Source organism: Puma concolor, chromosome A1, assembly GCF_028749965.1.
Source record: "Puma concolor isolate L17-30 chromosome A1, mPumCon1.1.hap2, whole genome shotgun sequence".
Classification (NCBI taxonomy): domain Eukaryota; kingdom Metazoa; phylum Chordata; class Mammalia; order Carnivora; family Felidae; genus Puma; species Puma concolor.
In genome coordinates, this window is record NC_141667.1 from 46,929,510 (window position 1) to 46,944,372 (window position 14,863).

Sequence of the window (14,863 nt, forward strand, 5' to 3'; positions counted from 1 at the left end):
CGCACCATTGCAGCCCGAGAGGGGGAAGCGCTCGGTCCCGGGGGCTCCGCCGCTCCCGAACGGATCGGAAAAAGTCGCGAGAAGGTCGGGTCCCGCGGCGCACAGCGTTCGGCGGACGAGCGGAAGAGGGGCGGCGCTGAGCGCGCGGCTGGGCGGGCTCGGGGGCGGCGGCGGCGGCGACACCCCCCCTGCGGCGGTGGGGAGGTGGTAGAGGCCGGCTCCCCGGCCGGCGAGCGGCGGAAGTGCCGCGGAGTTGGAGCGGGGCCGGCGCCGCGGCAGCTTCTCCTCGCCGAGCTGCTGCCGCCGCCGGGCGGACGGGCGGACGCGCGGAGCCGGGGGCCGCGCGGCCGGGCCGGCGGGGCGCGGCGGGGCTGACCGGCCCCGATGAGGCGGAAGGAGAAGCGGCTTCTGCAGGCGGTGGCGCTGGTGCTGGCGGCCCTGGTCCTTCTGCCCAACGTGGGGCTCTGGGCGCTGTACCGTGAGCGGCAGCCCGACGGCACCCCCGGAGGATCGGGGGCGGCGGTGGTCCCGGCGGCCGGACTGGTGAGTCCCCCAGTTGCTGTGGGGGTGGGAACCCTCTCTCCTCGTATTCACTTGTAGCCTTCGCTTCCTTCCTCCACCTTTCCCTTTCTGCCTTCTCCGTGTCAGCGCCGGAGACTCTTCTGTTCTTCCCATTTTGGGGATTGGGAAAATTGAGGCCCAGAGAAAGACAGGAACTTGTCCAGAGACCCCACGTCAGTCGGAGGCAGAACCAGAACTAGAGACAGACTCCTGTTGCTCAGTCTGAAGGTGTGTTTCTTACTGTAGGTTACCATTCTCCTTTCCTTTCGTGTCTGGTATCCCCTTACCTCTTTCAGCAGCTCTTGCTTTTGGAAGGTCCTGTCTGTACGCCTGTATCCCAGGATGACTTCTTCTTCAGGAGCTGCCAGTCCTTCTGTTTAGCGTCCAGGTCTTTTCCGCTTTTTCCCTCACCTGCTGATCTCTGTGTTCCCTGCTCAGTGGGACACCAGGTCTCCCTCTTCTCCCCATTTGTGTACCGTCCCCCCTTTTCACCCTCCCTCTTTCCCAGATCTGTGGATTTGTTGGAGGATGCACTGTGCGGGGCAGGGGGGGCGGGGAGACTCCTGGTTCTTGAGGGGCCTGCTGCCTTTGACCTTCTCAAGAGTCCAGAAGCAGGGATTCTGGTGGATGGATTCCCCCAAATTCCCAGAGGTGTTTGTGCCTGGGTGCCCTGAGGTTGGAACATCAGGTGCCTTCCCTGTCCCTTCTTGGAGATGGGACATGATCCCTCTTGAACTTGTCCAATCTGACTAGGTGTGTTGTTTCTTGCACAAGTCTAGGACCTTAATTGTTCTTGCTTCCTCTGAACTCCCCCACGTGTGTGTCTGTTGTGTCACACGTACGTATAGACTGATAGCAGAAGCTCTATCAGAGCTCTCCTACCTCCCCAGCTCCCGGGTAGGTAGGCGCCAGTGAGTGTTTGCATGCTTGAACTGTTTCACACAGTGGGACATTTCAGGTTTTCTTACAGGATTTCCTTGGCCCCATAATTTGGTGGATAATTTGTCCATCACTGTCCAACTTGACTTATCCTTGGCAGGATAAGGGAAGAGACTGACTTTTGAGGTTGATGTTTTTCTTTCTCTTCCTAGTATCAGGCTGCTTGAGCACAGAGGGCTGCTTGCTACCGGGATGACCAGTTTGAGTACAGCCTGTCACTCTGGTAATTGTTGCAAACCATCCTGGAAGGCCTCCTTCATCTCTTTGGTAGCTCTTATTGTTTGGAAATTAAGCTCCTCAACTCTTTTACCACCCTGGTTCAAACCCTGACAGCCATATTAGACCTCTTCCCCTTAAATTCTGTGTGCATATTGGTGTTTCCTTCATGAAGTCTTTCTTCACTTCCCTGTACTGGCATCAGGGTCAGGAGGTCAGGGTTCTGTCCTCAACTCTACCATTGACTTGCTGTGTGTGCCCTTGATCACCTCTCAGCTCCCTCTCTGAGCCTCCTTTTCTCCATCTGTGAAATGTAGTTATTGGTCCAGCTCCAGCATTGTGATAGCATCAGTGAATCAGTGAGGGGTACAACGGCCACGTCTTTTTTCTTGCCTGAGGGCAGGGGTCCCTTTTAGCATCCCTCCTGTGGGGGCTCCACACTGGACACAGCCCCAGGTCAAGGGGGGAGTGCCCTGCCTGAGCACTAACTCTCCTTTGGAATGGCTGTAGCCAGTTCTAAAATAGCTCCTGACATTCCGCCTCTGCCTGGAGAAAGCCCTCGTATTTCATTTGCCGTGGATGCCAGAGACGTCCTGATTTTCATTTTCTATAGACCCAGATGTGTAGAGAGAAGGTCAAGGTTAACTGCCAGTTTGGCCTGAGCTTTCAAAGTAAATTACTCACTTGTGCAAGAGGGAATTGATGGAGTAAGGCAGCCTTTTGGGCAGAGAGAGGGGAGCAACAGCTGGGCACTGCTCAGAGCCCTTAACTGAGATGGACAGATAGGCTCATCTGGGAAGGTCTAGTTCTTGTTTATTTCTTTTGCTCTGGAATATCACGCAGAGGAGGAAGAAGGGGTGAAGGGGTGTGGTGGTGATTGAGGTGGGTACCGATGGATTATCCTTGCTTTGAAGGAACTCCTTTGCTTCCTGGGAGTAGCAGAAAGGAGCTGTTTCCCCAATGATAAGCTCTGCTAGGTGCTGTGGGATTCAGCATTCATCTGCTCCCTTTCGGGAACACTCTGCCAAATTTCCACACAGCCACTTTTTGTTTCACTCTCCTGCAGATGCACAGCACTGGGCTTGGCCCCCAGTCCCTTGTCTGAATGTCAGCTGGCCTTGAGGGAGGAGGCTGACTTCTCAGAGCGATGGGGTTCCATCCCTCATCCCCGTGCACTGGAACATGGATGTAACCCATTAGTCTGCTATCTGGGAAATCTGGCATCTTGAGCACACAGGGCTTCTCTCGACAGGGCTGACCAGTTCTGAGCTCAGCTTGTCACTCTTGTAATTGTTGAGAATTATCCCAGCACACCTCGTTGATCTTTCTGGTAGAAATAACCACGGGGGCCCTGGAGGGAAGGCTGACAGGACTTTATCCAAATGCAAAATATATTCCCTGTGGGTCTGAGGGCTAACATACCCACTGTTTGAGCAGCCCTTTAACTCTTGGACTTCTCCAGTGGATTGAAGGATGGAGAGTTTCAAGTTAAGAGCATTTATCATCTGCTGGAAAGTAAGTCTGTATGCCTGTCATGCTAGCTCATCCTAGGCATACCTCTGGAGCTGGGTGGGGCAGTTGATTTATAAAGGACACATCATGCTTTCAGGACTTCAACATTCATCTAGTCAGACAGCTTTGTCCTCAGAAAGTTGTAAAACCAAGCAAGAAAAGCCAGTCTTGAAACTATCTTCATTTTAATTTAGGGGTCCCTCTCATTCGTAGCCCCAATCTGTTTAACATCTCTGTTTAATCCTACTGTCTGTTTCATATTCCAGACTTGGGAACTAGCTACTAAACACCCGTGTTAGGGAACGTGATGCAGTCCCTCCCCATTTCAGAGCCATAATCTGAAAGTGAGAAATGACTTCATTGGATAATAGCAACTGTGGAATAGAAATTGGTAGGATAATAGAATACCAATGACTTTAATTTTCAAGTATCAAGAGTTTTTCTCATTGTGTCAGAGCTGAACTTTATTCTCGGAACATCTAGAAATCAATACCTCTTCCCTCGCTTTTTTCAGTCTTCCTGGTGGCAGAGCCTTACCCATCAGAAAGTTAAGTACCCTAGAAATGTAGCCTTGGAATGAGTTCTTTAATTTTCTGCAGAGGGGCTGGAACCCTTTATATTATTAATCTCTTCTGTGTCTGCATGCCCAGCTGAAACCTGATGCCACTGGGGCTGGGTTGTTGAGTTACCTGAGCAAATCTGGCTCCCTGCATTCCTCCTGTCATCCTAGGTAGATAGTCTCCTAAGGAGCCCAGCTGAGGAAGGCCTGGGAACAGGGGCCTGGGTTCTCACTCTCTCTCCTACCCCTAAACTCACTGTGTGACCTCAGGAGAGTGGCTTAACTTCTTTGGGCCTTGGATCTCTCAACTGTGCACTGAAGGCTTATATTCAGAAGAGGAAAGGGAAATGTGTATCATAATGGTGCTCCCCTCCCCTGGCCAGGGCAGACATGGCTAAACAGTCTCTGTCCCACTAAGCCCACACCACCTGTTTCTGGACACTGCTACTCAAGTGGAGTTAATGGCATGTTGAAACTGATTTGCGACACAGGGAATAGATCCTTCGTGAGGAGGTTTCTAACTTTAAATTCCTGGGGTTCTGTGAGTTGGTTTGGAAGCATGTATTGAAAAGGCCTAGGTAGTGAAAGTACGTTAAAACAGACCTCTGTACCGGAGTTGTGGTGAAGCCGCTACTTACCTGGGGATATGTTCATACTCCAGCGCCTTCTTTCAGGCTGTGGTCTGAGGATGTGAATTCAGCCTTTAATCTGTTGGTGCCAGTGACATAACACATAATGGAATCGGGAATGAAAACGCGAAGGCCCGTTTTATTTTTTATCTTTTTTAATGTTTGTTTATTTTTGAGAGAAAGAGAGACAGAGCGTGAGTAGGGGAGGGGCACAGAGAGAGGGAGACACAGAATCCGAAGCAGGCTCCAAGCTCTGAGCTGTCGGCACAGAGCCCGACGTGGGGCTCGAACTCACGAACCATGAAATCATGACCTGAGCTGAAGTCGGGCACTCAACCGACTGAGCCACCCGGGTGCCCCCGCGAGGGCCCGTTTTAAAGGGAACCATCTAGCTTGCTAATTGTACAGTGACCACTGTCAGCTCTCACGAGAGAGATGGCATCAGGATCTCATCACTGAAAAACACCCTGAGGCAAACTGGGCGTCTGTGGTACGTCCCATGGCAGGTAACTGCTCATGATGATATTTGCAGTGTGTTCTGTATTTTTGTGTAACTGACTCCCCGTATCCCATCTATGTATCCGAGCTCCCAGGAAGACTGAAATAAGAGTCTTGCTTCTCAGAGAACCACCGTCCTCATGCCCAGTGTGGTGGGGAAAGGAGGTACCCTATGCGTGCCTGAGTTCCTGTGGCCAACGAGTACATCGTGGCCTCCCCTTCCAGAAGTATCTTGAAGGAGGAACTACATCCTCTTCTAGCACACAGCCTAAGGCTGGGCCCTTGGAAGGCGATCAGGACATGTTTGTTGAGCGATCGATATGTGTCAGAGCAGGAGGGGGGCCTTAGAAGTCGGCTAGTCTGCCCATCTTGCTTTGTAGGTATGGAAACTGAGCCCCAGGAGCGGGGAGTACAGACTAGAACCCAGTTCTTCTCCAAATTCTTGCTCTCTTTCACCACGAATATTTTTTCCCTCCACATCCTAATAATTGATTCTTCTCTACCATTATTTCCTGCACGAGCCGCGATTATCACTCCCAGTTTTGGAGCCCAGTACTTATTGACTAATTATTGGCTGGAACTTACCTGGCTTTTTTGCAGCTCCATTTTTATACATTTCTTCTCAAATTTTTATAGTGTTAAAGCAAGTAAAATGAATTAAATTTTAAGGTGGCCAAGGGATCCAGCTGGGAAATTGAGAAATTAAACGGATGCATCGCGTGTGGCATCATCACTGCTATCTGTGACAGACGGAGCTAGAGTGAGCTTGAGAGCCACTTCAGATTCTCTATCAGTTGCAAACAACAATGAAATATGCTACATGGGCTGAAATGAGTAAGGGAATATATTAGCTCCTGTAATTGCAGTGGCTTCAGGTATGGTATCATCTAGAAGTTCCTGCCCTAGACTGAGCCCTTGTGGTAGCTAAAAGCGGTTGTAGCCCTTCCCGACCTCATGTTCATACCCAGATCCTGGAGGAGAGAGTCTGTCTCCTCTGGTAGGTTCTGCTGAAGAGGGAGGAAACTTTTTTCCTCGAAGTGCTAGCAAGATCTCCTTAGGTATCATCAGCCTAATCCGGATCTGATGAGCTCTCTGAACCATCCACACTTGTCAAGAGGATGAGCGATGCTGATTGACTTAACCCACGCAGGAGCCAGGGGTAGGCTCGGGCCATCCACCTTGTAGGAAGGTTTTTCCCAGAGAAAAGCCCGGGCGCTTTTGTGGAGAGGAGGGGAAATGCAGTGTAGGGATGAGGACTGCAGGTGTCCATTCCAGAATCTCACTGGCACAGGGTCCCAGGCAGTCACTGCTGGAATCAGGCTTGGTCCCCGCGATCAAACCTCTTGGCCATCCAGGACTGAGTGCTGATCACTGGACCTACAGTCTGGATGTCTGGCATCCCAGTGGTCCCGGCTGTGCCGCCCCTTAGCTGGGATGATTAACTCCCTGAGCCTCAGTTTCCTCTTGAGGAAGCTCGCATGTGAATGCTTGCTGGTGTGGAGTAGAGGGTTGAGATGAAGCGCAGTTTGAAAGCTGCCTTTATTTAATCTTGTGAGTCCTGCTGCCGCCTTCCTTCCCCTCACAGACGTCCTGAGAGCTGCGCCCCCCACCCCCCGCCCCACATTAAAAGTCAGTTCATTGAACATTTCTCTCAAGCTGAAAAAGAACTTCTGTCTCTTCAGCTTTGACTCTTTTTTTCTGCCTGGCCCTCTTAGCTGGAGGAGGCGGAGTGTTCATACTTTGGAAGCTAAACAATTCCGCTTGCTGTGGTGGGTGGGTGTGTATTTATGAGTGTGTAGCTTTCTCTCCATGTGTCTCTCTTCGCTCTCTCTTATCTTTGGATGGTTCCTGTTTGCTGCCCTCTGCTGAGTGTAGATAGGAGAAGGACGGGAAAAAAGCAGGCCCATGTTTTCCTTCCCCTTTGGTTTTGAGAGAATTCTGAGCTTCAGATGCTGAATTTTCCTCTGTTTGTGCAGGTGATAAAAAGCCACAGTGTAAAATGACACTAATAAGAATGATGATGGTATAGATGACAGGGAGAATGATAAGGTTAATAATAATAATCACAGTGGCTACCATTTCTTTGGCACTTATTCTGGTAGGTGTTGGACTAAGAAGCCCTTTACCTGTATGTCTTGTTAAATACTCCCAGGTATAAACAGGTAGGAATGAATGAGGGAACCAGGGCTCACGGAGGTGCACATAGTGGCCTGAGGATACATAGCCTGTGGTTGTGGGGCTGGTGTTTGAGCCTGTGGGTCTCTGATCCAATGCCTGAGCAGGACAGAGGACCTGTTTCCCACCCTGCCCTGACAGCCACTCCTACGAGGCTGCTACGGGAGCCCTGCTGTCTGAGCAGAGGGGAAAGACCATTGTGCTAAGACTGAACCCTCTTCAGTGGCTGAGGTGGAGCCCACATGGTCACTTGAAGAGGCCCCCTCACCAAACCGCCCCCCGCAGCCCTGTTGGCAAAGCGACTCCCCCATCCTCCTAGACCGAGACATCATGGGGCAGCGTGTAGGGCTCTAGTTTTGGAGCCGCTTGATTCAGATCCCTAGCCCTGGGCAAGTCACTTGGCCTCCATGCCTGGATTTCTTGGTCTGTAAAATGGAGACAGTGTTATGTGTATTGATGGTTGAATGAGTCACAGTGGGTAAGACCCTGAGCACAGGCTGGGTACAGAACGAGTCCTCAGTAACCGTGGTTATGCTCCTGTTTGTGGGAAGTGCCTGGCTTATAGCAGGGACCCAGTTCTTCATAGTAGGGACTCAGCTTCCCTGTGGCTCAGATAGGGAGGGAGGCCTCTTTATGGTTGTTGGAAGGTGAGGTCTGAGGAGAGGTGGTTGGCCTCATGGGGCAGCGTTCAGAGGTGGAACAGGGCCGCAGTGTCTCTGGTGATTGGGGGTGGGAAGGAAGGTGTGTTTGCACAGCTGCTCTTTGTAGTCCACTCCCTGATGCTCTGGAATCCAAAGCAATTATTGGGGGAACCTTCCCATTTACTACGCTGGGCGAGAACCCAGATCCTCTGCGTCCTTCTAAGAAGTATTTTTTGCCACCTCTGGGAAGTATTTTTTGGTCACTGCAGCCCCCAGGAGTTGCTCACTAGTGTTAGTTCCCCTGAGCATTGATTTTATCACCTGTCCACTTAGGTGGAGAAACTTCCAGAAAGGCATGGCCTGGGGCTTCTTTCTGCTGCCCACTCCCCGTACCTTTCAGGGTATTTCACATCTCTCCGCCTCCACACACACTGCTCCCTTGCCTCTCTCGCCCTTCTTCCCTGCCACCTGGCCCCTAAGCCTCCCTCGCTCCTGTAGGGGCAGCCTGGGGTTGTCCTCTTGCTACCAGGAGCCCAGAGCCCCTTATATAAATGTGTCATGTGGTGCAATAATTGTTTTTATTTGATCTGTCCAGACTGTCGTCTCCTGAAGGCAGGAACTAATCTCAGTCCTCGGTTGCCCACTCTAATTTGTCCCAAATATTTGCCAAACAACTGAAGCAGCAAGCAAGGAGTGATCTGGTTGGTGCCTGGTAACTGCTGGCGGAGTGCAGGAAGCTTAGCCTTGAGGAACGGCTCTTCTTGGGTGCTTCAGAATCCCTGGGGAGCCTGTTAACACCGGGGCTCCAGGGCTCGCGCCCAAGGAGCATGATTGGGCCGGTCTGGGGTGGGCCAGGGATCATCCTTCGGGGAACTCTCTCCTCTCTGTCCACATCTCCAACTTGTCAGCATTCCTGGGAGGCAGACCTGACTTTCCCCAGGGGCCCACTCCAATCTCCACAGGAGCGCTTTGGGACCTGCCTTTGAACTTGTATTTCTGGGGAGCGTGTTTATCTGCAGTTTCCCAAGCTGCCAACCAGTGCCCACAGAGGGCTGTTATCAGTGGCACTGTGTCAGACGCAAGTGGTGCAGGGTTGGGATCCGGGACGGGCGGCGCACTTTGAAAATGCCTCTGCCGTGGGCCACAGGGACTCTCTGGGCCCTGAGGTTTTGTTTTCCTCTGATACCTGTGATCTGTTGCCTTTCCAGGACAGGTGCTCTGCCTTCCTGCCAAGGGGGCAAGGAGGAGGTGTCTGTAGGTGGGGGTTGAGGGCAGTACTGAGCTGGGGCCTCCCTGGGAAGGTGCGACATTAGGGAGGCCGTGTGAGTCTCTTCCTTGAGTTGGAGAGAGCATAGGATTGGGGGCAGGCTCCCCTGATTCCCAGGCCCACCACTGTCCCTTATTCACTCTGTGTCCAACTCTGGACCTCAGCCTCAGCCTTATCCTAAAATGAGCACAATGGTCACTGCTTTACTGTGTCACCGTGGTGATTAAGTGAATTGAAGATGAGAAAGCTGAGGTGCAGGGAGGTACAGTGACATATCCAGGGTCACACAGCTAGGAAGTGATGGAAACCGGCTTCCAACCCAGGTGTCTCACTCAGGTGGAGCACCCAGCCCCAGGCTTCCTTCTGCTGTCTTGCCACCTACCTGCTCCATGACCTTGGGTGAGGCTACCTTTCCTTCTTCCCCAGGCCATGAGGAGCCTGCAGGGGGAGGTTATTGCCGGAGGCCCCGCGAGCCTGGTTCTTGGATGCGATGTGTTGGCTCCAGAAAGCTCTTCCGCGAGCTGAATGCCCGGGCGTCAGTGCCAGGGCATGATTACAGCAGGTCCCACGTGCCTCTCGGGAGCGTCCCTCGGGCAGCCTCCCAAGAGCCCAGTTAACTGGGGTCGTGTGTTTGTACGAATCTCTCCGTGAGTTACAGATGTCAGCTTTCTCAGGGAGGCCGGCTGCTAAGCAGAGGCTGCTGGCGGGGCTTCTGCAGGAAGGGGGTTTCTTAAAGGGAACAGGTTGGAAACATCTGGCGGGGGAATGTGTGCGACAATTACTTCCTGCTGCTGAAGCACATTGTATGTGCTCGACTGAAAACTGTTATTTTTGCGTGTTTCCTCCTGAGCATTGATCAGAGGCAGCTGCTGACAGTTAAAAAATGTGTGTGTGTGTGTGCATGTCTATTTGTGAAGGAGTAAGTTTCTAAATTTGGTACCTAATGAGTGAAAAGTTAGTGTTTGTGTTTTGGGGGCATCAGGGTCTGTAGTAGGATTCCTGGTTAGTTTATTGACAGTAAACCTTAATGACAGTCTTCTTCAGAGAACTTCTTACATTACTTCATTTGACCTTTGCACCGTGTTTTGTTTTGTTTTGTTTTGTTTTTTACACCTTACCTGTATACTTTAATGCAGATTGCAGACTGGTGGCCTGGGGCCAGAAGTAGCCCAGAAATATGTTTCATGTGGCTCACCCAGTGCTGGCCCATAGATGGATGAGTGTCTTTATTTTTAAGTGTCGGAGAGTTGTCAGCACGTGAACATTGGGGTATTTCACATTAAAAGAAAAAAATGCTCATTTCTGGCTTTTATGAGGAAAACCGTAGAAGTGTTGGCAACGGGGTCCAGGTTCCAGTATCACAAAAAGTGGCTGGATCTGGGTAGCAGTTGCCCACTGTAGAAAGACCTCAGCTTGAACCTGGGTTCTTCAGCCTTTCATGTAGCCAGCCTGGCCTCTGGAGACATGTGAGTTTGGGAGCCCTTTGTCTGATTTGTCCTCTTTATGCCATGGTGGAGGCACAACAAGGCTTGTGATCCCCAGTTTGCAGAAGAGAAAGACAAGATTCAAATAGTATAAGTGACGTAACTGGTCACAGAGCCAGTAAGTTGAGGCTAGTCCTTTTTTTTTTTCTTAATGCTTATTTATTCTGAGAGAGAGACCAAGCACATGTGTGCAAGCAGGGGAGGGGCAGAGAGAGAGAGAGAGAGAGAGAGAGAGAGAGAATCCCAAGAAGATTCTGCACTGTCAGTACAGAGCCCGGCTTGGGGCTTGAACTCACAAACTGCAAGATCATGACCTGAGCTGAAATCAAGAGTCAGGTGCTTAACCAACCCAGGCTCCCCAAGGCCAGTCCTTTTTGACTATAAGCCCAATGTACTTTTTGGGGAGGCTGGGGGGAAATGGTTACTTGGAAATACAAACATATAGACCTATGGCTCTTGAACAAACTCCCTTAAGTTTACATCCACATGATTTATATTGTGGCTCTGTCTGAGCCCAAGAACGATTTACCTTGTTTCTCTGTGTTTTTAGGTACTCTGAATTTGAGGTCCACCCCATCTAATGAAGTTTGCTCCAGCTGTGTGAGGGGCTGCCGTAGGTTTGTTTGTTAGAAGTGATGTGAGCACAGAGTGCATTTTATTTTCTGCCTTGGGCTTCCTGGCATGTCAGGAAACCCCAGAATGTGCCTTCTTGTTACCGCGGGAGTGTTAGGAATCTATGGTGAGAGGCAGGACCGCTTTCCAGCAGAAATGGCACATACCGCATTCCCTTGTCTGAGGGGGCCTCAGAGGCATCTATCTGGGGGCATTGCTAGAAAAGAGAGGGCCTGTGTGAGGGCCCTGAGCTATCTGGGTGAGGCAGTTCAGCCGAACACAGCCCCCGGTGCCTGTGAGTGCAGGGATGACCCTTTGTCAGAGCAGGAGTGGCTGTACCTCCCGCCCCACCGCCCCCCACTCGAGGGACCTTCCCTTAGAGGTTCCACATGGCTGCTGGTGTGGCAGTGGGGCATGGGGTGTGGGGCACAGAGGTGTGACAGCTGGTTCTGGGCTGAGAGTTCGCTCTCTTTGAGCCCTGGCTCCACCACGGTAACAGTAACGTTTCTTAACTTACTGAGCTCTTGGGGCATGCCATGCACTGTGCCCTTCTTATTTCTTCAGCATTGTAAGCAGTCTTACTGTGGTCATTACGCAGGTGGGAAGACTGAGGCTCAGGAAGCATAAGCAACTTCCCAGGCCTGCAGAGGATGTAGGTGGCAAGACTGAGACTCAGATTTTTGATTCTCAAACCTGTGCTCTTAACTGCCATGCTTTATTGGCACCTTGGCAAGCCATCGAACCTCTTTGGGTCTCCATTTCCTCCCCTGGAAAGTGAGGATAATGTGTTCCTGGCATGCCAGCAGAGTACAGATAAGAAGGGCTCATCAGCTTTCAGACCCATTCTTCTTGCCTGTCCCCCTGGCTCTGGGCAGCTGTCAGGCATTGCCGCCTGCCGTGTTATCTTTCCCGCCAGGGTAGGCGGGGCTCTTCTGCTCCTGAGTGTCAGGGTTCGCCTGAGGAGGCAGCCCTGTACGTCTGGAGCGTGCCTCCCTGTGTCTCCCTTGGCAATAGGAGAGGCAGCCGAGCCCTGCCCCAGGGAACAATGGGGCACATTCAGAAGGCAGCCAGGTGCCAAGCCAGAGGTGTTGAAGGGACATTTGATTAGTTTTAACCCTAGTGGTCAGGCTTTTGCTCTTTCTTTCTCTGTAGAAGTTAAGTGGGAAGGAAACAGGTGTGGCTTTCCTCTCCGTGCAGTTCACGTGGGCATTCTGATTTTGGGCGTGAGTACACCTCTTCGACCCCTCTCCTATCCTCAGTCCTCTCCTGTCTCTGCGTAAGTCTGTGTCTCCCTCCTTGCCTCCAGCCCCTGCTGTCTCTGTGCTGTGTGTGTCTCACTCAGCAAGTGTGATGAGAGCTGAGACTGAAGAATCCACGATTCCCAGGGACTATCTTTCATCTTGTGCCATCTCTCCCAACATCATCCCTGCCAGGCGGTCAGCCAGCTTTGGCTTGCACACCTCCAGTGAGAGGGAACTCACTTTCTTAGCTCAGCAGAGTCCTAGGTAATCTGCCATGGCTCAGGGAGGCTTAGAGGATTTCTTGAGTGCCCACTCTCCTTTTCAGGCTCCTCTCAAATCTTTCCTTTTCCAGAAAGTCTTTTCTGATCTTTCCAGTTAGAATTAATCTCTGTCTCTTGGAAATGCTTATAGAATTTAATTTGTACAGCTTTAGTGGCACGAATGTTAAAGTGCTATGTTTTGCCATTTCTCTAGGCAGAGGAAAGTAATGTTGAAGGAGCTTTCCCAGTAGGACAGCTCGTTGGGTGAGGTTCCAGCTGGAGAGAAGGGATACTAGAGAACTGCCATGTGGGCCTGGGCTTCCTCCTGTATCTAGAAAGTCCATCTCCAAACTTGGCCAGTGTATGTTATGTATTCTTTTCGTCCAGAGAATATGTTAGGCTTTGTGGGCCATATGGTCTCTGCGACGACTTCTCAACTCTGTCGTTGTAGTGTGAAAGCAGCCACAGACAATACATAAATGAACAAGTGTGCTGTGTTCCAATAAAACTTTATTTGCAAAATAACAGGCAGCAGACGGGATTTGCAGGCTGTGGTTTGCTGACCCATGTTCTAGTCTCTTCCTGGTGGATCAAATGACTTTAGTTGCTGTGTGACCTTGGGGGTGCTGAGGTCCTTCTCCCAGCATGGATGAATGGAATGTTATGGGTTGAATCATGTCCTCTAAAAGATATGTTGAAGTCCTAACCCCTGCACCTCAGCATGTGACCTTATGTGGAAATAAGGTCATTGCAGATGTAATTAGTTAAGATTAACTAATTGCCGGTGTAGGATGGGCCCTTAATCCCATATGATTGACTTAGGTCCTTACAAAAGGGGAGACACAGCGAGGGAAAGAGCCATGGGAAGACGGAGGAGGAGACCAGAGTGATGCTGGCATAAACCCAGGAATACCTCGGGCCACCAGCCGCTGGAAGAGGCAAGGATGCATCCTCCACCAGAGGCTTTGGAGGGAGCATGGCCCCACCAACACCTTGATTTTGAACTTGTAACCTCCACAACAATGAGGCAATACATTTCTGTTATTTGAAGCCACCTAGTTGGTGGTGCTTTTTTAAGGCAGCCCCAGGAAACCAATACATGGACCATTTTCCATTTTCTCATCAGATTGTTTTATGGGTGTGCATGAGTGTGTTGATGCGTTGTGTTTGGGTAGAGGTGGATAAAACACTCTGCAAGGCAGGGATAATTGTCATAATCTCTTCTAGCTACTTCGATTCCCTTTTAACTCATGAAAAAAGCCTCTCTTCCTATGGAGGATTAGCATATTACCCTGCACGTATGTATTCTTTAAAGCCACACTCCTTATTAACAGATCAGCCTTTTTTTTTTTTTTTTTAAACTTAGCCATTAGCCTGGAATACCAATGAGTAAACATGGTGCATACTGCCTTTTTTTTTTTTTTTAATTTTTTTTTTTTCAACATTTATTTTTGGGACAGAGAGAGACAGAGCATGAACGGGGGAGGGGCAGAGAGAGAGGGAGACACAGAATCGGAAACAGGCTCCAGGCTCTGAGCCATCAGCCCAGAGCCTGACGCGGGGCTCGAACTCACGGACCGCGAGATCGTGACCTGGCTGAAGTCGGACGCTCAACTGACTGTGCCACCCAGGCGCCCCATACTGCCTTTTATTTAACCCTATTATCTTTCTTTTTCTGAGTTTTGACTACAGTGATTTCAACCACCTATTTTTGTTCTGGGTCCCAACTCACTTGATTTGGAGGCTTACTATGTGTTAAGTACAGAGAATAGCCCTGCCTTCAGAGGGCTTGTAGTCTATAGAGGATATAGACAAGTACACAGTGATGTAGAACACAAGGCAGAGCGTACTTAGTACCGTGGGAGGGGTCAGCCTGGTGTTGTGAGGTGCTGGGAAGAGGAGGTCACACTGATTTAGGTCAGGAAGGACTTCTGAAAGGTGGTGACTTTTAAGGTGGCCCCAGGGAAGGATTGGGACCTCTCAGCTCACAGAAAGCGGGGAGCCTATTCTAGGAACAGGGAGTATGCCTAAGTCACTGAACCTTCAGATATCAAATAACTGCAGGGAGGTAAGGGCCAGATCACAAGGGCTCTGCTGGGAGGCTGGGGAGGCTGGACTTCCAGAAATTGGGAAGCCATGGGCAGTTTTTGCACAAAAGATGATCTGAACAGAGGGGTGGCTCAGAGAGGTGGATATGGCAGTGCAGGAAGTAATGGAGGCTGTGGGCTACTTTGGAGGCTATGTGGGTGGAGTCCATTCATTTGTCCAC

The 14,863-nt window shown here is 50.9% G+C and overlaps 1 protein-coding gene across 1 annotated transcript in view; it reads left to right on the plus strand.

The window, feature by feature from the left end:
- The first annotated feature begins 252 nt into the window (after positions 1-252).
- GALNT10 (polypeptide N-acetylgalactosaminyltransferase 10) overlaps positions 253-14,863 on the plus strand; it is a 226,692-nt gene continuing 212,081 nt past the window's right edge. Inside the window, exon 1 of the mRNA XM_025924183.2 lies at positions 253-543. Coding sequence (XP_025779968.1) covers positions 385-543 — 159 coding nt within the window. The 5' untranslated portion in view covers positions 253-384. The remainder of the gene's footprint in view (positions 544-14,863) is intronic.